The sequence below is a fragment of the Mustela lutreola genome, chromosome 8 (assembly GCF_030435805.1).
Source record: "Mustela lutreola isolate mMusLut2 chromosome 8, mMusLut2.pri, whole genome shotgun sequence".
NCBI classification, from domain to species: domain Eukaryota; kingdom Metazoa; phylum Chordata; class Mammalia; order Carnivora; family Mustelidae; genus Mustela; species Mustela lutreola.
In genome coordinates, this window is record NC_081297.1 from 131,691,099 (window position 1) to 131,713,633 (window position 22,535).

The window sequence follows — 22,535 nt, forward strand, 5'->3', positions numbered from 1 at the left end:
GCATTAAGGAGGGCATGTGATGTGATAAGCGCTGGGTATTATATGCAACTGATTAATTACTTAACTCTGCATATACATGAGTACTATATTGTACTCATGTATATGTTAGCTAATTGAATCTATATTTAAAAAAAGAAAGCCGACTTCGGAGCTTATATCAGTCATGCTGTAAAGAAAACAGATAACACTCTAAGTATGTATTTCAAGTAGAAGAGTACTTAATACAGGAAATACGTGCTGGAGCTGGCAGAAAGTCTTCCAAAGCTAAATTCAGGGATATCCCCATTAGATTTCAGCTTTGTTGCCTCAAAGCCAGAGAACAGCCACCCAAGAAAAGCCGAGTTGCCACCCAACTCAAAAGCTTTCAGGAAATGACTGACAACTTCAGATACCTCCACAGTCCCAAGGCAGGTGAAATGGCAGGGAAATGTAGTGACAAAAAATATATATATCACATTCGGGAAGTCCACTTGGGTGTTTTTAAAATCTAACTATAAATTCTTTGAAACTTTTTCCCTCAAGACATGTGATGTATGCCCATTCCCTTAGAAATAGAGTAGGCTTAAGACTGCTCCAACCAGGGACGGCTGGGTGGCTCAGTCAGCTGAGCCCAGGTCATGATCCCAGGGTCCTGAGATCAAGTCCCACATCAGGCTCCTTGCTCCTTGCTCAGCACCTGGATGGCTCAGTCAGTTCAGCCCAGGTCATGATCTCAGGGTCCTGGAATCAAGTCCCACATCAGGCTCCTTGCTCAACAGAGTCTGCTTCTTCCTCTTCCTCTGCCCCTGCTCATGTGTGTGTGCACATGTGCTCTCTCTCTCTCTCTCCACACCTCTGTCAAATAAATAAATAAAATCTTAAAAAAAAAGAAAAAAAAAAGACTGCTTCAACCGGCAGAATATGATGGAAATGAAGCTATCTAAGATTAGTGCATAAAAGGCATTGAAGATTCCTGTCTTGCTTACCAAGAAGAATCATTCTAGAAGCCCTGAGCTGCAATGTAAGAAGTCTGACTACTCTAGGCCACCATGCTGTATGCAAGCACAAGCCACAGGAAGAGGTTGTCCTCCTCCACATAAGAGGAAGCAGGAAGGTCAGAGAAGGCAATGAGCCCATGGAAACAGAGGAAGAAAAGGGGATGTGCTGGGTTGATACAGGCCATGAGCCAAGGAATGCTGGCAGCCTCAAAAAGCTGGGGGGAACAAAAGAAGTAGACTGTCTCCCTAGAGCCTCCAACACAGCCTGGTTGACTATTTAATTTTTTTAACTGTTCTATTTTTTTAAATTGTTTATTATATATTATTTTATTATTTATTTTTAGAAAGAGAGTATGTGGGCAAGTGGGGAGGTGGGCAGGGGAAGTGCAGAGGGAAAGGGAGGGAGAGAATCTCAAGCAGGCTCGACGCTCAGTGCAGAGCCTGATACAGGGCTTGATGATCTCAAGACCTGAGCCAGAATCAATAGTTGGACACTTAATTGACTAAGCCAGACAGGCACCCCTGGCTGACCCATTTTAGACTTCTAGACTCCAGAACATATACTGGAACATGTTTGTGGTAATAGGCTGCACTAGTAGCAAACATGCAGTGCCTGAGTCTGAGGACACCCTCAGTAAATATTTATTAGGAAAGAAACATGTGAACTAGGCTATAAGCATCTCTTCTCATAAGAAACATGGACTTGTACTCCTGCATAATTTTTTAAAAAGTTTTTTTACGGGGCGCCTGGGTGGCTCAGTGGATTAAGCCGCTGCCTTGGCTCAGGTCATGATCTCAGTGTCCTGCTCAGCGGGGAGCCTGCTTCCCCCTCTGTCTCTGCCTGCCTCTCTGCCTACTTGTGATCTCTCTCTTTCTGTCAAATTAAAAAAAAAAAAAAAAGTTTTTTTACTGTCTGACATCCAAATATTGGGAGTTATGATATTTTCAGTTCCCCTAAACTCCTAAAGCCAGACATAAAGTAGGCAGGAATAAGTCAAATAGAAAAGTTGTATTTTAAGAAACAATGATAGGTAAAATTATTTGAATATTTACCATGTGCTTTATTTACATCTTTCATTTAATCTCCACAACAGCCGTATGAGGTACCCACTACTATCATCATGCCCAGAGGAAGTAAATAATTGCTCTAAGGTCTTGTAGCTCATAAGTGATAAAGAAAGAATTAGAACCAGGCTGGCTGACTCCAGAGTTTGAATATGTAGTCTTCACTCTGTACTGCCTTGGTGTGGGAAGAGAACAGCACTAGATGATGGAGAGCCGGCTAGAAGTCCTAGTGTAAAGGTCCAGGCTTGCCTCTGTGTGCCTTTAGTTGGGAAGGTAATGTGATGACAGAAACAGAGAATGGAATGATGGCCCTAATTTGGGGTCAGGTTTCTTCTGAAAAATGTAGAGGTGGGCCAGATGGCCCTTCAGAACAGGGCTTCTGTATTTCCAAGTTAAAGAAAAATCACTCATGTTAAGTGAGTGAAATAAGGATAGGGTAGCATCATACCCTCCTTGATACACTGAAGGAATCTGTTTCCCTTGGTGAGCATCTGGGTAAGTTGCAGTGTCCATTTGCTTATGTTATCTCCTTACCACCACGCTGTATGAAGGAAACAAAGATGAGTGTGGTAGACTGATTACAAAAACAGCTCTAATTCTTCACTCTTCCCTGTAGCTAATGCTGTTTGCAATGGAAATTTGTAGCTCTTCTCATTAAGAGATGGAAACTAATTCCCTACCCCTTGAATATGGGCTGCTTTTGTCACTTGCTTTGCTCAGCAGAATACAACACTGTATGTTCTGGGTTGCTCCTGAAGGTTTCTTGTGCCAATAGACAACTGAGATGGCTAACTTTCAGACAAAGCAGAAAATATAGCAAATGAACAACGCCTGTGTAAATCAGAATAATTCATCAGGAAAATTAATCTAGGTTGCAAGTGACAGAAATCTGACCCAGACTTGCTTAAGCACACAAGGAAATTTATTGGATTATGTTATTAAAAAGTCCTAGGGTAGACACAGCTAGCTCTAGATACACCAGATTTATCACTGGGCACTTGATTCCCTCCATCTCTTCGTTCTACCTTTGTCTGTCTTAGCTTCATGCTCATGCATGCTTATCCCTCATTGGGTAAGATGGCCACAGTTTTCAACTTATACTCTGTTGTATTCATCATTAAGTAAAAAGAGGATTTCTGTTTCCCCATAATTCAAGTAAAAGTCCCAGGGACAACTTTCACTGGACCAACTAGGATCACATACCTACTCCTGTTTTTGAAGGAGGTATGTATCCTGGGTCTAGGCTTGAATCCTGCATCCAACCCAGAAGAAAGGGGACGTATTGGTCTTGAAACCACACAGACTAAGCATAAACAAAAGGGGGGTGCCTGGGTGGCTCAGTGGGTTAAAACCTCTGCTTTCAGCTCAGGTCATGACCCCAGGGTCCTGGGATCAAGCCCCACATCGGGCTTTCTGCTCAGTGGGGAGCCTGCTTCCCCCTCTCTTTCTGCCTGCCTCTTTGTCTACTTGGGATCTCTCTCTCTATGTGAAATAAGTAAAAAATCTTAAAAAAAAAAAAAAAAAGAATAAACAAAAGGGGGATTCCCTAAAGGAATGCTGAAGTAGTGCTACCAAAAGAATGGACAGTAGATGAAAACAGCATATGACTTCTTTACTCTTCAGTATTACTAATGAAATAAAGAAAATGAGAGTGAAGTGATGACTTCTTAACATTGATTCTTCTGCATAACAGAAAGTGGTTCACTCCTACCCATAAAAATTTCTCAACATTAATGTCAAAGTAGCTATTTACATGCACAATGTTTCCTCCACCCCACTCAGACAAATTGTCTAAAAATCAGATTTTGATCACATCTATCATGTAAGCAGATAATAAGATCAAGTGGCCAACACACCAAAGGAAGTGTTTGTGACAGCCATAGCAGCTATCAGGTATCTGAACTTGATCTCAAAGGCTCTTGAAGTGTGCCCATAAGCCACCTGAATCATAAAATTGGTTCGAAGTCCTAAATGGAGAGGTAGCATAGTGCAGTGGCTAAGAGGACAGACTCTGAATACAGTCTGTTATATTTGGGTCCCATCTCTGCCTGCTTTATGACACTATGTGATCTAGGGGGAAATTCCGTAGTTTTCCTGGGCCTGTTTTCCCATCAGTATATGGAGATTACAGGATTACCTCGTAGGAAGAGAAAATGAATCATTATGTGCAAAGCCCTTGGAACAGTATCTGGTATGTGGTAATAAGAGCTATAAAGTGTCAGCTATTAATCATCTGGAGGATGCATGTGGCAACAAGTCTTTTGAACCTGGGGTAAGAAAGTATGGCACAATAAATCAAAGATGTGTCACCTTGGCTGAGTCACTTACTGTTTCTGAAATTATTTTGTTTCTTCATTTACAGTAGGATAGAAATTAGATCTACTCTGCTTACCTCGCAGGCCTACCACAGGATCAGAGATTATGGGTTCTGACTGCTTTGGAAACTCAAGTCCTTTATTAATATTCATCACTGCCATCCAGATGATCTGATTTGTGTACTAGCAGGTAAGTTTTCCATTCCACACTGTTCTGAGTAAGGAATCATTAGGAAAGAAAATCTGCTGCTGAAATAAAATAATAGATTCCCCAACCAAACCAAAGTCAAAAGTCATCAGGATTATTTTGTGATCTAAAATACCCACCACCACATTGATACCTAGCATGAAGTTAAACTAATTGTAATGGAAGCTATTAAATTAGGGGTCAGGACATCTGGATTCCAGTTCCAAGCACTGTGCTTAACTTACTGTGTCATCTTGGGTGAATCATTGCATTTCTCTGGGTTGCTCCAGTCTATAAAATGAGGAAAGTCTGCAGTACTGTGACAGCATGGCTCTTTGGACAGAGGGTTCTGATCACTTCCAGGTAGAGTATTACCTATCATTTCAGCTAAATCACCACTGAATCTCTGGAAAATACATCTTTCCAGATGGCATTTTACCATAAATATAATATTTGATTAAGAGAATACATTAAAGAGTATATGTTGACACCACAATGACCACATGTATATAAGCACAGATCAACTTATAAAAGCTCCAATAGAGGTTGGCAGTCTTCCTTTCTTTTAACCTACAAGGCATCGGGCAATATCCTCTTCCATGGACTCTCTTCCATTCTCCTTGCTTTGAGACTCTCAGGTCTTTCTCAGATGGTGTTTTAGCAGTTTCCTACTATAGCATATAGGCCCTATGCAATCTGCTCCCCAACACCAACCCTGACTTCCTCTCCTCCTTACTCACAGTATACCAGACAAGCTGGGCTCCTGGCTAGTCCAGGACCAGACCAGAGCTTAATCCTGCCGCAGGGCATTTGTACTTGCTGTCCTTCTGCCTAAAATTATCATCACCATATAGCCCCATGGCTCCCTCCCCCACTCCCTTCCTTCAGGTTTCTGCTTCCCTAACCACCATATATAACACAGTAAACTCTCCCCACTTTTCTCTGGTGCTCTTTGAATTAGGTACCAGCTAAGCTGTAATAACCAAGAGATCCAAAAATGAAGTGGCTCATATTAAATATATGTTTATTTCCTTCTCATGCAACAATAAAGAGTTGAACAATCTAAACCTGGAGGCTCTGCCACCTTCCACACTTGGCTTCCAAGGATGGTTTAGTCAATGCCATTTACCAGCCAGTGGGATAAAGGATAAAGGATAAAGTGCCTTTATCCTTCAGCACATGACCTGCAAGTTACATGAAACACCTCCCTTCATAATCCATTGGACTGACCTTGGTCACAGTATATCCAGGAGCAAAATGGACTGAAGGAAATGTATGGCCACATTACCAGCTAAAACGCGAGATTGGGGTTCTTTTTCTAAAAATGAAAAAGAACAAATTCTGTGAAACAGTAAGAGTTTCTGTCACACACTCTCTACCTACTCTCTCTCCATAGTATTTATTGCCATCTAATGTTCTATAGATTTACATGTTTGTTTTTTGTCTCCCCACACTAGAATATGACCCCCATAAGGTTTTGAATTTTTTTACTGCTGTATCTTCAACCCTTAGATCAGTGCCTAATACATAGCAGGCACTCAAGACTTAGTAAGTGAATAAATTAATTTTTTCTGGTGTTCTGAGGCATTCATTTTTCTTTCTAATTAACTTTGGATCTCACAGATCCAAATTTTCTTGGTTTCTAGTATTGAGATTCTGGTCCAAATTCCTCCTGGCATTCCCAGGATTTAAGAGCAGGTGTTGTCCTTCTAGATCCCATCTCAGACAGCCATATTGTTCTCCAGCGGACTTTAGGTTTAGAAGGAGAAGTTAAGAGGAGTGTGATTTTTAGAAAATTAATGGGCTTTTTTTTTGGAGCAGTATTGTTGTTGTTGTTGTTTCTGTTTGTCTTCTTTTGTTTTTAGGGAGGGAGGAGGGATAGAGGGAAAGAGAAAACCCTAAGCAGGCTCCATGTTCAGAATGTGGCCCAACACAGGGCTTGATCTCACAATCCTGAGATCATGACCTGAATTGAAATCAAGAGTCACAATGGAGAAAAACTGAGAGCTTTTCCGCTAAGGTTAGGAACACGGCAAGGATGTCCATTATAACCACTGCTATTCAACATAGTACTAGAAGTCCTAGCCTCAGCAATCAGACAACAAAAAGAAATTAAAGGCATCAAATCGGCAAAGAAGAAGTCAAACTATCACTCTTCGCAGATGATATGATACTATATGTGGAAAACCCAAAAGACTCCACTCCAAAACTGCTAGAACTTGTACAGGAATTCAGTAAAGTGTCAAGATATAAAATCAAAGGAAAGAAATCAGTTGCATTTCTCTACACCAACAACAAGACAGAAGAAAGAGAAATTAAGGAGTCAATTCCATTTACAATTGCACCCAAAACTATAAGATACCTAGGAATAAACCTAACCAAAGAGGCTAAGAATCTATACTCAGAAAACTATAAAGTACTCATGAAAGAAACTGAGGAAGACACAAAGAAATGGAAAATATTCCATGCTCCTGGATTGGAAAAATAAATATTGTGAAAATATGCTACCTAAAGCAATCTACACATTTAATGCAATTCCTATCAAACTACCATCCATTTTTTTCAAAGAAATGGAAAAAATAATCCTAAAATTTATATGGAACCAGAAAAGACCTCGAATAGCCAAAAGAATATTGAAAGAAATCCAAAGTTAGTGGCATCATAATTCCGGACTTCAAGCTCTATTACAAAGCTGTCATCATCAAGACAGCATGGTACTGGTACAAAAACAGACACATAGATCAATGGAACAGAATAGAGAGCCCAGAAATAGACCCTCAACTCTATGGTCAACTAATCTTCGACAAAGCAGGAAAGAATGCCCAATGGAAAAAAGACAGCCTCTCCAATAAATGGTGTTGGGAAAATTGGACAGCCACATGCAGAAAAATGAAATTGGACCATTTCCTTACACCACACACAAAAATAGATTCAAAATGGATGAAGGACCTCAATGTGAGAAAAGAATCCATCAAAATCCTTGAGGAGAACACAGGCAGCAACCTCTTCGACCTCACCCGCAGCAACATCTTCCTAGGAACAATGCCAAAGGCAAGGGAAGCAAGGGCAAAAATGAACTATTGGGATTTCATCAAGATCAAAAGCTTTTGCACAGCAAAGGAAACAGTTAACAAAATCAAAAGACAACTGACAGAATGGGAGAAGATATTTGCAAACAACATATCAGGTAAAGGGTTAGTGTCCAAAATCTATAAAGAACTTAGCAAACTCAACACCCAAAGAACAAATAATCCAATCAAGAAATGGGCAGAGGACATGAACAGACATTTCTGCAAAGAAGACATCCAGATGGCCAACAGACACATGAAAAAGTGCTCCATATCACTAGGCATCAGGGAACTACAAATCAAAACCACAATGAGATATCACCTCACACCAGTCAGAATGGCCAAAATTAACAAGTTAGGAAATGACAGATGCTGGCGAGGATGCGGAGAAAAGGGAACCCTCCTACACTGTTGGTGGGAATGCAAGCTGGTGCAACCACTTTGGAAAACAGCATGGAGGTTCCTCAAAATGTTGAAAGTAGAACTACCCTATGACCCAGCAATTGCACTACTGGGTATTTACCCTAAAGATACAAATGTAGTGATCCGAAGGGGCACGTGCACCTGAATGTTTATAGCAGCAATGTCCACAATAGCCAAACTATGGAAAGAACCTAGATGTCCATCAACAGATGAATGGATCAAGAAGATGTGGTATATATACACAATGGAATACTATGCAGCCATCAAAAGAAATGAAATCTTGCCATTTGCAACGACGTGGATGGAACTAGAGGGTATCATGCTTAGCGAAACATGTCAATTGGAGAAAGACAACTATCATATGATCTACCTGATATGAGGAAGTGGAGATGCCACATGAGGGGTTAAGGGAGTAGGAGAAGAATAAATGAAACAAGATGGGATTGGGAGGGAGACAAACCATAAGTGACTCTTAATTTCACAAAAAAAACTGAGGGTTGCTGGGGGGAGGGGGGTTATGGACATTGGGGAGGGTATGTGCTATGGTGAATGCTTTGAAGTGTGTAAACCTGGCAATTCACAGACCTGTACCCCTGGGTATAAAAATATGTTTATAAAAAATAAAATATAAAAAATTAAAAAAAAGAAAATAAGGAATTTAACATTCATGGCAGAAATGCAAATGGTGAGTGGAAATGAGGAAGGAAAACGAGTTGAACATAGAAGACAATGATGTGTACACATGAGTGCACACATGCACGTATATGCATGTGCATGTGGGTGTACATGTGTATGTGTTTTGGAGGATGGAGAAGGGGATTACAAATATTTTAACACTGACTGGGAACCACATTAACTCCCCTGTAAATAGTTGAATCACTCACTGTATTCAACAAGAAAAGCAGCAGCAGCAACCTATTTGCAAGACATATGCTTAAAATCAAAGATAACAGCCTTCCTCTTGGAATAGTCTAATGCAGAGGCTGCAAACTGAAGTGCCTACAGGGCCAGGTGGATACCTTAAACCAATGTATGGGCCAGTGAAGGACCTCAGGGAGTCGTGGGAACAGGGACAAGGGGGCTGCCACTATTCAATTCCAGCTGACTGTTGCTTTTCCTTTTTTTCTTTCTTTCTTTCTTTTTTTTTTTTCTTTAGAGAGAGAGAGAGCAAGTGCAGCATGAGGTAGGGGGCAGGTTGGGCAGAGTGAGAAAGGGAATCTTAAGTAGGCTCCATGCTCAACAGGGAGCACAATGCAGGGCTTCTTCTCAGGACCCAGAGATCATGACCTGAGGTGAAATCAAGAGTTGGATACACTTAACTGACAGCCACTCAAGTGCCTTGATTGTTGCTTTTCCAAATGTAGGTGAGTTTCACAGATTTTTGTAAAAGAAGCAGGAATTCTGGATTTTCACCTGAAATTCCCAGATTTTTGACAAATTAAAATATTTTAAGAATATTATAAACAGAGTCACCTGGGTGGCTCGGTAGGTTAAGCATCTGCCTTTAGCTCAGGTCATGATCCCAGAGTCCTGGGATTGAGCCCCACATTGGGCTCCCTGCTCAGCAGAGTCCACTTCTCCTTCTCCCTCTGCCCACCCCGCTCACCACCCCCTTCTTGTGCTTTCTCTTTCTCTGAAATAAATAAAATATTTTTTAAAAAGAATATTGTAAACAAAACATACCACTGGCTTGAGGAACCCAACACCCTGTAATTTCTGATATTTCTGATGCCTGCATTTTAAACAAAAGAAAGGAAAACAGAAGCTCAACGGTCCCATGCTAAAATGTGGTCACATATTTGAGAAAGACAACTATAAAAATAGTAACTTCTAATGACTAAATAACTCTCTTAAGTTATAGGAGACTTTGACCTGCTTTACAACAAAGGATTTCCTTACCAACCAGGAAGTAAAAAGGCAGGTTGGGCTATTACACTTTTTTTAAAACATAAGGAAACTGAGGCTGAGTGGTTAAGTCACTAGTCCACTTATCAGCTAAACATGGAAAATCCCAACTGTTCTTCTGGATCTAACCTCCAAGCTCTTGATGCTTTCTGATTTCCACACAACTGTGAACAGTACATAGTTCTCTCAAGAACAGGATGACTTCTGGATCAGCTTGCCCTGTTACTTACAAGTCACTAAGAGATCCTCCTTGGTCCACTCTTTCTTCTCTTTCACTTCACTTGTCTCTGTTCATTTGAGACATCACTTCCTTATGCCCTTGTTGGGTTGAGATCATCTCTGATTTGAAATATTCCATCCCTTGAGCCCCTTTCTAGACAAGACCATGCTACCAGACAGACCCACCCCTGTATAGACCCATCACCTATAATATCTTAGCTCATTTTTCAGTAGCTTTGTATGACTGTTGTCCCCACTTTATAGATCAGGAAACTGAGGCTCTCCCCATATCTCAGCTTCACTGTGTCCCTTGTATTTTCCTTCCATTAGCCCAAGGATGATAGCGATAATGCCAGTGCCCAGGGCTAACTTGACAGGGTGTGGCTTAGGATGAGGAATTAGAAATAACCAAATGTATACCCAACCATTTTGAACCTTTTCATATACTATTCCCTTCCTTTTATACTTTGCCCTTTACCTAAATAACATCATTCATGTCTGTGCTCCTCCTTTGCCTGGCTGATTTCTATTTATCTCCTGAGTCTCAGCTTAGATGTCACCTCTACCCAGAAGTCTTCTCCGGATTCCACTTCCATAAACTCATGTAATCATATAGTTCCATGGGCTTGAAGTTATAGTGTAGTAGGTAATAAGGAAACAAAGTTTAAAAGGTAAAACTTCCAAGAATTCCCTATCAAGCTTAAGAAGGAAGGAAGGCAGGAACTGTAAATTTCCTGACTAGAATAAATGGATCAGGCAGAACAACAGTGGCGGAAAACAGAGGATGACATGGGGCATTCCAGGCTTTGGCACAGAGGAAATAAAGTTGAGGGCAAGGAGATAATCATAAGTAAACAGAGATGTTTCCTATGGCTGCTTCATAAACTTAAAACATAGAACCTCAGAAACTTAGCTTTGGGAGAGACTTAAAAATCACATGGTATAACCCACATCCAATGCAGGAGTTACACTACACTTGAGGTTTTCAGGGTTAAATAAAGTATTTAAATGTTTTAGTAACTCAACATTCACTAAACAATTCTTAAGTTTAAGAGATGTTCTTAAGTTTAAGAGTATGTTGGTGGTGCAGAGTTGAAAAAGTACATGGTTCCTGCCCTAAAAGAACTTTTTTGGTAGCTAGAATAAATGTTTACTTATTTATCCACTCAGCAAAAATTTATTCCATTTGCTATGTGTCAACACAATGACTTGTAAGATTGGTATTACTATCAACTCCATTTAATAAATCAGAAAGCTATGTCTCAGATAGATTAAATAATTAATCAAAGGTTGCACAGTTATGGTATATTGACACTGTCCTAAGTGCCACTCATCCATTAGCTTATTTATTCTACACAACAGGCCCCTGTGAAATAGGTGCTTTTGTTAACTCCGTTTTACATTTAAGGAAATCATGCTTAGATAGGGTAAGTAACTTCCCCAAAAGTCCTACCTCTAACAAATGACAGAACTAGGACATAAACACAGGTAATCTTTTCCCAGCATTCATGCTCTTAACCATCATGTTATATAAAGAGGTTGTTCAGCCAAAGTTATCAAAACAGGCATAACTCAGAGATATTGCAGGTTCAGTTCCAGACCATCACAATGATACAAGTATCGCAATAAATGATCCTGATGAATGAAAAAAAATCTTGCCATTTGCAATGATATGAGTGGAACTAGAGAGTATGATGCTAAGTGGAATAAGTCAGTGAAAGACAAATACTGTGTGATTTCACTCATACACAGAATTTAAGAAGCAAAACAAATGAGCAAAGGGAAAAAGATAGAGACCAACCAAGAAACATACTCTTAACTTTAGAGAACAAACTGATGGTTACCAGAGAGGAGGTGGATGGTGGGATGCGTGAAACAGATGATGGGGATTAAGAGTGTTGTAAGGAAGTGTTGAATCACTATATTGTGTACTTGGAACTAATATTAGACTGTATGTAACTAACTGGGATTTAAGTTAAAACCTTAAAAAAATACTTTATGATAAAAAATGCTAACCATCATCTAAGCTTTCAGCAAATCATAATCTCTGAGGACAGTTAACTATAACAAATATAGTAGTAATGAAACAATTTGAAAAATTGCAAGAATTACCAAAATGTGACACAGAGGCAAGTGAGCAAATGCTGTTGATGTGAAGTGTGTAAACCTGGTGATTCACAGACCTGTACCCCTGGGGATAAAAATATATGTTCATAAAAAATAAAAAAATTTTTTAAAAATGCTGTTGAGAAAATAGCACTGAAAGACATGCTCGATGCAGAGTTGCCACAAACCTTCGATCTGTAAAAAACAGTATCTGTGAAGGGCAATAAAGTGAAACACAATAAAATGAGGTATGTGTATATATGAAGATCATGTAATGGGTAACCGTGCAATATGTAACGTACAAGTGTCGGTTCTTTTAATGTCCTTGATTTTCATTTTTCTCTCCATTCCTTATAGTTCCATTAACTCCATTACAAAAAATAAGTAACAGAGAAAGAAAAGGATGCAATTATCTGGGGAGTGATTTTAGCAATTAGCTGAGAATATTGCTTAGAGTGGGGCCTCCTACCTTTAGATGACTGCAGACTTCTGATTTTCTGAAATTATCTCCACACTTCAGTGTGAATGATCTTATTTGCTCTTTTCTGAGGAGAAGGTCTACAGCTTTTACAGACTTCCTTAAGAGATTGGTGATGCATTGGGGTACCTTGGTGGCTCAGTGGGTTAAAGCCTCTGCCTTCAGTTCCGGTCATGGTCCCAAGGTCCTGGGATCAAGCCCTGCATCGGGCTCTATGCTCCACAGAAAGCCTGCTTCCCCCTCTCTCTCTGCCTGCCTCTCTGCCTACTTGTGATCTCTGTCTGTCAAATAAATAAATAAAATCTTAAAAAAAAAATAGAGATTGGTGAAGCATTAAGGTGAAGAACCATCTAAAGAAAGAAAAAAAGCCTAAAAAACCTAAAAACTTAAAAAAAAGAAAAACCTAAAAAACCTTAAAAAAAAAAAGCTTACTGGAAGCCAGCCAAATATTGGGCACTTCTCTATTTTATTATTAAAAAATCCAGGGTGCCTGGGTGGCTCAGTTAGTTAAGCATTTGCGTTTGGCTGAGGTCATGATCCCAGGGTCCTGGGATGGAGCCCCACACTGGGCTCTCCACTCAGCAGGGGGCCTGATTTCCTCTTTCTGCCTGCCTCTCTGCCTACTTGTGATCTCTCTCTCTCTGTCAAATAAATAAATAAAATCTTAAAAAAAAATCCATGAATGCTGGGGAGGGTATGCGCTATGGTGAGTGCTGTGAAGTGTGTAAACCTGGTGATTCACAGACCTGTACCCCTGGGGCTAATAATACACTATATGTTAATAAAGGTTTTTTAAAAAAATTTTAAAAATTCACATTAAAATAATATCTATGAATGCTATGGAGCCATTAAAAATATTTACAACAACCCCATAATGACATAGAAAATACTGATGTCGTAATGCTAATAGTAATACGAAAGTGTTACACCTACTTCACTTCTTCACCCAATTTCCTCCACAATCCATGCATATTTTGCTTCCTTTCTTCAGCACTGGACTGTACTTGTCAAGGTCACCAGCGACCTTCACCTTGTCAGATCCAGCAGCCACTTTCCTAGCCTGGGCTTTCAGCATAGTTGACCACTGGTTCTTCTTCCATGCCACGAGTAGTCTGTATCTACCTCACTGACTCTCCATCCCATTCCCCTTCCAGTCCATTGCTAAATGTTGGAGCACTCCGAGGTCCAGCTGGGTCTTCTTCATCCTCCTTTTCATCACTTTCTCCCTAAATGATCTCAACCAGTTCTGTGGCTTGAAATACCCCACACGGTTCAGCAATGGAGTATTTAAGGCATTTAAGCCACACCTCCAGCCCTGACCTATACATTGAACTCTGGGCAGGAATATATTCAATTGTCTACTTAACATCTCTCCATGTGTAAGATGTAAACATCTCACTAAATACCTCCAAACAGAATTATAGTAATATTATTGTCTGTCTTATTCAGCTTACAGAACAGGGCATGGCCCTTAGATTCTCAAGAAATACTTGTTGAGTGAGTAAGTGAAAAAGAAAATACATGTAACTGTTTGTACAATTATCTTTCACAAGATAAGAGTGATAGAAAAAATACCGAAATATCAACTGACAACACGAAATTATAAGATTTTCCCCCCTAAAACTCCTTTTCTGTTTTTCAATTTTATTTGAACGGATAGTGGTTAAGAGTATCAGTCTTTGAGGCTCGGAGACTTCTGCTAGACTACCACTTACCAGCTGCATATCCCTGCTTTCTTCGCATGCCAAAGGGGTTTAAAAATATGCTCCTTAATTATGCTCATGCAGCCTTCACAATGAGCCTTACTATGAAATTTTTGATGTAAAGAACTTTGCAGAGTGCATAGTTGAAGGGAAATGACTCTTAGCTAGCAATGCGGACTGGCTTGTTTTATCATAAAAAATACACGTTTCTCTAGAAATCTTAACTGAAAAGACAAAAAGAACCCTACACTAGGACCCACCACAGCTCTCCGCTTCCTCGCGGGGTTCCCAGGAGGCTGCGCCTGCTCTGTCACTTCTTCCGCCCACGTGATCTTTTTAGTCTCCTCCCCGCCTTCAACATGGCGGCGCCCAGAGGCAGAAGTCGCACGTGATGAAGTGTGAGCATCAGGGAATCCGGGACTGCGAGTGTGTGAGCTAGTCTCCCTTCGTACCGTCCGTTGCATACCCTACCCCCGCGACCGAGGTCCTCGCGGGCCCCTGCCTCTCTGCAGCCATGAAGATTAAGCCCGTTTCCCACAAGACCGAGAACACATACCGGGTGAGCAAAGAGACTTGGGCCCAGAGCAGTGGTGTGGGTCCCTGCTGCTTCAGCCTTGCTACTGGCTCAGAGCGGGATTCTCGGGGCTTCAGTCTTCTGGGCCGAGCCTGAGTCCCTTATCTGGCAAAGGAGGGAGACTTTCCGGGTGTAGTAAACATAGGCTGGGGAAAGACGTCTGGATCGCCGACTTCGCCCGCGGTTTGGGGGGCCTGGCCTGCCTGGGAATTCCCGTAGTCCAGAGTGAAATGCATGGTCTTAGAGAAGTGCTTAGGAGATGTTCTCCACTTCTCTTTTATCCTTAAAGACTAAATTGGGGCGCGAGCCGGCGGGAGGAAATGAGTGAATTCCAGCTAACGGCTGTGACATCACTTTCTATTTGTTCCCTTAGAATTATTTTGTTACTGTACAACCGTTTATCTGTGTTTAAAAACACTATTGCTGGAACGGCTTAGCCAGATCCCTGTGCTTGTAGCGGGTTATGAAATCTAACACATCTGGCGAGACCACATTGCCAACTTTCTCCTGGGTGCACCTCAATCTAGCATGGAAATTTTATTTGAAATGACATGATTGAACTTTTTGCAAATACATTCATGGAAGTATTTAATTATTTTCATAAAGTGGTGCAGGACATTTAAGACTGTGTCTTTGAGTTTGTTCTTACACTTTTGTGATTCATCAGTGATGTCTGTTTCTAGTTACAAAACACAATTATATATTTTATGATTGATTGAAAATGCAAGTCTGAAATTGCAAGCAAAGCAAACCATTACTTGTAATGATAGTACAAGAGTACTATCTTATAGTACAAGCTTATTGAAACTTTAAACTTTCTGTTTTCACAAGGAAATTGTCAACATGTGATTATTATACAGTACTCAAAACAGGTATTCAGGATGTGATAAGTATTAAATGATGATTGTATATTAAATATCCTCCAACAGTTTCTTACATTTGCTGAACGACTGGGGAATGTGAATATTGATATTATTCACCGGATTGATAGAACTGCAAGCTATGATGAGGTAAGAGAACATTGTATTAGCTAATCTTCTAGTATTCATAATTGGTTTTTTAGTCTCTCCTTTTAGTATAAGTGAATTGTTTTTCAGGCCATTCCTTTATTTACATGAAATGCATTAAACCCGTGTGATCTTATACAGTAGTTACACACAACAAATTAAATGTAAATTAAAGTAAATTAAAAATTCAGGGGCTCAGTAGCCATATGTGGCTAGTTGCTACAATATTAAGCAAGTGCAGATATGGAACATTGCTGTCACTGTAGAAAGTTCTATTGGGTGATGCTGTGTTAGACAGTTAACTTGACACTTAGGTGACTTCTGTGATTCCAGCTTCTTCCTTTCCCATGTGCATTCTGAGCTGTGCTGCAGATTCATATTCCTGAAGCTGCCATTTTAAAGAGACTTTGAGCACATCTTTATAAAAAGAAAGGGGCTAAACCACATATTTTTTTCCAGTTCTAACCATGCTCTCAGTCATACCTCTACTGAAAAATCTTGTTTTACTACATGAAGTCATTGTTCCCCTGTTAGCCTTTTAAGGTCCTGTATATCATGCCTTGAACTTAAGGGACTCATCTTCAGTTCTTACAGTTCTTCGCTTGGCTATAGTCACTACTCACTGTCTTTTTGGATATCTTATCTCCAGTCTGCGAATTTCTTTCTTTATTTATTTTAAAGACTTATTTATTTATTTATTTATTTATTTATTTGACAGACCGAGATCACAAGTAGGCAGAGAGGCAGGTAGAGAAGATGCGGGGCTCCATCCCGGAACCCTGAGATCATGACCTGAGCCGAAGGTAGAGGCTTAACCCACTGAGCCACCGAGGCGCCCCTCAGTCTGTGAATTTAGTATGTTAACTGATGTGATCTGGGTAAGCATATAAGGCTTTGGCAACTCATGCTGAAGGAGCCTAACCTAAATTCCTTGTAGGTATAGGGTGGGGTGTTGAAAAGGTAATGTAGACAAGATGATAGCTGAATTGAGTCTTGTTATTTGTATTTAGCATGGCAAAGAAGACAGGAAATGCTGGTTCAGGCTGAGAGAGATGCCTGTATAAACAGACTAGAAAATGCATGTCACATTCAAGAAACTGCAGAACATTTCAATGTGGTTATAATTGTATGTGTAATGTTTGTGTGTGTTGATGATTACTGGGATTGGGGAGGGACACACTGGTGAGAGACAGAGGTGAAGGTACAGTCAAGGAGCATAAAAGACTTCATATGTCAAGCTAAGTTTGCATTTTATCCTGAAGCTGTAGGAAGTCATTCTAGGACTGTAAGGATTTTAAGTCAGTGAGTGACATGATCAGGTCTAAGTTTTAGATCTTCCTGCTTTAATGTGGAAGAAAGAGTAGGATTGGAGTCAGGACAACCAGTTGTGAGGATATGGTAGTTACATAAGTAAGAAATTATTATAGTAGCAGCAGTCAAGAGGGAGAGAAGGGAAGGATTCCAGAGATATTAAAAAAGTAGGGTAGGACTTACAACCTGCTGGTTATGAAGGGAGGAAGGGAATTAAGGTTTTTGTTCTAAGAACTGAGTAGTTGAAAACATAACTTACCAAGATAGATTTATAGGAAGAGAAGCACAGGGTTGGTTCCATTTGGGGCTTGTTGAATTTGATATACCTACAGCCATCCAGATGATGGTATCCAAAAGATATTTGAATATATGGATCTGGAGGAGTACGGGTGACTTTGGAGGTAGAATTATAGATTTAGTGTTCAGTATATGGTTTATAGTTTAAGCCACAAGAGACATAGATGAGTAAGAGGTAGAATGTCGAGTTAATAGAGAAGAGATTCTAGGATAGGATCTTGTACTGGATGGTCTTCAGTGGTCTCAATCACATTTGGCTGGGACTTGTTAGTCTTAGTTGTCCTCATGGTCTCTTATTCTCCAATAAGCTAGACGAGGCTTCTTTTCATGATGGTAGGTTCTTTTCAAGAGAGGAAAAGCAGAGGCTACAAAGCCTCTTAACACCTAACTTTGCTGGTTGCATGTTCATTTCCATTGCACATTATGGTCGAAGGAAGTCAGAAAAGCAAGGCCAGATTCAAGGAGTGAGGAAGCATCCTCACTCCATCCCTTTGTGGTAGGGGCTATGAATAACAATGCAAAGGGAAAGTGACATATTTTGAGATCGTAGAAAATTTGGCATGCTGTTTGTGTGTGTACTAATTTGAACTCTCTCTCTCCATACACATACACACAGGGTAATAATTTATTGATTTTACTTTTCAAAGTATAATGTAGGGACACCTAGGTGGCTCAGTGGTTAAGCCTCTGCCTTTCGCTCAAGTCATGATCTCAGGGTCCTACGATCGAGCCCTACATTGGGCTTTCTGCTCAGCAGAGAGCCTGCTTCCCCCTCTCTCTGCCTGCCCCTCTGCCTACTTGTGATCTCTCTGTCAAGTAAGTAAATAAAATCTTTAAAAAAAAAAAAGTATAAAATAATATATACTGTGGTAATAAGCTAAATAACATGACAACATATTGGTGAACTTAGAAAAATCTGTTATCTCACCCCTACCATTCCTTATTGTCAAGGAAACTAATGTTGACATTTTAGTATATATGTATTCTTCTATACTTTTCTCTCTTATGATATGTGCAAATATGTATATTTATAGAAGTCTTTTTTAAAAAAATTGGTTCCTCCCATTTGCTTTATTATGTTTCTTGCTTTTATCACTGTGAGAGTTTATCATCAACATACTTCTAATTCAATATAGATAGAACTTTTTGATAGCTGTATAATATACCTGAGTATTTATGGGCCATAGGTTACATTAAGCATTTTCCTGTTGTTGCATAGTTAGGGTGTTTGGTGTTTTCCCCCACTACAATAGAGCTGAATGAACATCTTCATACTGGTATGTTTGTAAGTTTTATAAGAAATATCTCCAGAATGGGAATTGATGGGTCAGAGGACATACCTATTTTGTTGGTTTCCTTTTCTTTTTTTTTCTTCCATTTTAATAATTGCCAGAGTACTACCCCACAAGGTTATAATTCATATTTCTAAATTCATATGTTAAGAGCACCTTTTTTTCCTGGGCCTAAAAGTGTAGAAAACAGAAAAAAAAATTTTTCTCTTTAGTGTGGCTATTACTTAGGTTTTAGAGACTTATTTGCTACAACCAAATCAATAAAATACTGTTTTTATAAATCATATGCCTATATTGTACAGCTGATTGCTATTTAAGTTTGTTAATGCCCTTCATAAGAAATATTTTTAAACTCTTGACTATTATCATTGTCTCAAGGTATTACTATTTCATTATTCTTATTTACTTTGATCATAGTTTTTGAGTTGCCAAATTAATGGACTGCTTTAATCTTGGCAGGAAGTCGAAACCTACTTTTTTGAGGGTCTGCTGAAATGGAGAGAATTGAACCTTACAGAACACTTCGGTACATTCCATTTTGTTTCTATTTTATTCTCCCATCATTTGCACTTTCTGTGTTTAAAACAACTAAATAATGGTATGGTAGAAAAGCAGAATCTCTCTCTCTCTCTCTCTCTTTTTTTTTTCTTAAACCCAGGCAAATTTTACAAAGAAGTTATTGACAAATGCCAGTCCTTCAATCAGTTGGTCTATCATCAAAATGAGATAGTTCAGAGTTTGAAGACTCACCTGCAAATCAAGAACAGTTTTGCCTATCAGCCCCTTTTGGAGTAAGTAGTATGTTGAGAGAAAGCTCAATGACACCTACCTGAATTTTAAGTTTGTGTTTTAAAGGGTGCTGGGGTGACTCAGTTGGTTAAACGACTCTCTTCGGTGGAGGTCATGACCCCCGGGATCCTGAGATTGAGCCCTGTGTCAAGCTCCCTGCTCAGCGGGGAGTCTGCTCTTCCCCCCACCCCCGCACCTGTCCCCCGCTTGTGCTTACTCTCTCCCGGGCTTGCTCTCTCTCTCAAATAAATAATCTTTAAAAGAGGCACTTGGGTGGCTCAGTTGGTTAAGCATCTGCCTTCAGTTCAGGTCATGATCTCTGGGTTCTGGCATCAAGCTTGGCTCCCTGCCCTGTGGAGAACCTGCTTCTCCCTCTACCTCTGTTCCTCCACCAGCCCTGCTTATGATCATGATTTCTCTCTGCTCCAAATAAATAAATAAAATATTAAAAAAAAAAAAAAACCAACTAAGAAATGTTGTGTTTTATAGCTACATTTGCCTTAGATCTGGTGTTTGAATTTAAAAACAAGAATTTGCCTTTTCTGTTAGATTAGAACATTAGTGCTTTGCCAAAAAGCAGAATCTTAATGGTATCCTTTTTTTTTTAACTGTTTTATACGTTTAAGAAGATCCCATTTTTTTGCACACTATAGGAATGACTGAGTGTAACTCGTGATGAAGTGCACCTTCTTGCTCCAGCCTCATTTCTTTGCTAAAAAAAAATTTTTTTTGAGAGATTTTATTTATTTGACAGAGAGAGAGACACAGCGAGAGAAGGAGCACAAGCAGGGGGAGTGGGAGAGGAAGAAGCAGGCTTCCTGCTGAGGAGGGAGCCCAGTGCGAGCCTAAACCCCAGGACCCTGAAATCTTGACCTGAGCTGAAGGCAGACTCCCAACAACTGAGCCACCCAAGCACCCCACTTTGCTAAACTCTTAAAATGTGAAAAATGTTTTATGTCTCTTAAGACTTAGTTTGGAAGGTTTAATTAATCCTGGAGATCACAGGCAATCTGCTATCATTTGTGAAATAGATTTACAGACTTTGTGTTTTGATACACGTGTCTTGATCTTATGTTTTAATCCAGCTTGGTTGTACAGTTGGCACGAGATCTGCAGACGGACTTTTATCCACATTTTCAGGATTTTTTCCTGACTATCACCTCAATCCTGGAGACTCAGGACACAGAGTTACTAGAATGGGCTTTCACCTCACTGTCCTATCTTTACAAGTACCTGTGGAGACTAATGGTGAAGGACATGTCCAATATATACAGGTGACCCTTTTCTCTCTGTAATACAGTTTGGCTTAGGGGTTTGTGACTTTTAAATTTTCTTTTATCTGATTTACAATTCAGTGCTGTTTAGTAAATTTATAAAATTGTGCAAATATCACCATATCAGTTTAAGAACATTTCCATCATCCCAAAAGGTTTCTCATGGTTCGTCTCCCACCCTGATTCCCTGCCCCTTCATTTTTCCTTTCCTTCTCCTAATGTCCTCCATGTCAAGTTTTTATTTTTTGGTCAAGTGCAGTCTTTATCAATACTGACAACCAGGATTTCGCACTCCTACCCCATATTTAGTTAAAATGTACACAGTATCCATCATGTTTACCTGCTGATATGGCTGCATAATTCTGACATGCTTTTTTTATTGTTTTCTTTCTTGGGAGTCTGACAGATCAGACTCCACACTGCCTTTCCAACTCAGTCTCTAATTATACGAAATTGGTTCTCCAGCCATAGTGGTCCATCATCTGTTCTATTAGTCTGCATTGACCTGATCTTCTCTTATCTCCAGCTACTGATATCCTGCTTCCCCATCAAAGCCAAGCTTGGTTTTCATAACCTCCACAGATTTTTCTGGGCACCTTACCCTAAAGTGAAAACTTTGTACTCTGAACCTTTCTGGCATTCTACACATTTACATCACACAACTTCTGTTATAATTGTTTGTTCACAGTGTAATGATGTGTTTTATAAATCTTGAACTCTTCAAGAATCCAGTCTTAAATATCTGAATTTACCCAGCGCCTAACATATTTAGTAAGCCAAAAGAGGTACTTAGGGAACACTGAGCAAATGTGAACAGGGAAAGAGAATGAATTCCATAGTCGCTTTCCTGCTTAAGAAAAAAGATTGAGTATAGTCAATTTCAGTCCGGTACTTGATGGATTTTCCCCCTTGGTTTACTGGTTATTTCTGCATACTTTAGTTGCCACAAGAACATGAAGATTTATGCCCTCCTCCTAAGTATAGGTGTCGGTATGGGACAGAACTGTCGATTTTGTTTTTGTCACTGCCCCTTCACCCTCCCCTTTGTTGAACCACGCTTCCCTTTACCCCACTTTGAACAAAGAATGAGAAAGAAATATTTTTTCAGCCTTTACTAGTTTTCTGTGAAGCTTTTGGTAAAATGTATTAGAAACCAAGATTACTTCATTCAAAACCAGCAAGATCTTTGGGCAGTGTGCAGTATGTGAGGGGTTTAGGTTCCAAGATCCCTAGTAGATACCTAAAAGCATAGATAGTACTAAACCCTCTATGTGTTATGTTTTTTCCTACACACACGTACCTATGATAAAGTATCATTCATAAATGCAAGTAAGAGATTAACGGCAATAACTTGAACAGCTATAACGACATACCGTAATAAAAGTTGTATGAATGTGGTCTCTCTTCAAAAATACCTTATTGTTCCATACTCAGCCTTCTTCTTATGATGTTAGGTGATAAAATGCCTAAGATGACATGAGGAGAATGACAACTCAGTTCAGTGAGTGTTTATTGAGCACTACCTATGTGTTCAGCGCTTGAGAT

At 39.8% G+C, this 22,535-nt stretch overlaps 1 protein-coding gene across 1 annotated transcript in view; it reads left to right on the plus strand.

Annotated features, from left to right (window-relative positions):
• The first annotated feature begins 14,800 nt into the window (after positions 1-14,800).
• The window catches only part of UTP20 (UTP20 small subunit processome component), a 97,165-nt gene continuing 89,430 nt past the window's right edge, over positions 14,801-22,535 (plus strand). The window contains exons 1-5 of the mRNA XM_059186651.1: positions 14,801-15,005; positions 15,950-16,030; positions 19,387-19,453; positions 19,586-19,718; positions 20,802-20,990. Of these exons, the coding sequence (XP_059042634.1) occupies positions 14,961-15,005; positions 15,950-16,030; positions 19,387-19,453; positions 19,586-19,718; positions 20,802-20,990 (515 nt within the window). The 5' untranslated portion in view covers positions 14,801-14,960. The remainder of the gene's footprint in view (positions 15,006-15,949; positions 16,031-19,386; positions 19,454-19,585; positions 19,719-20,801; positions 20,991-22,535) is intronic.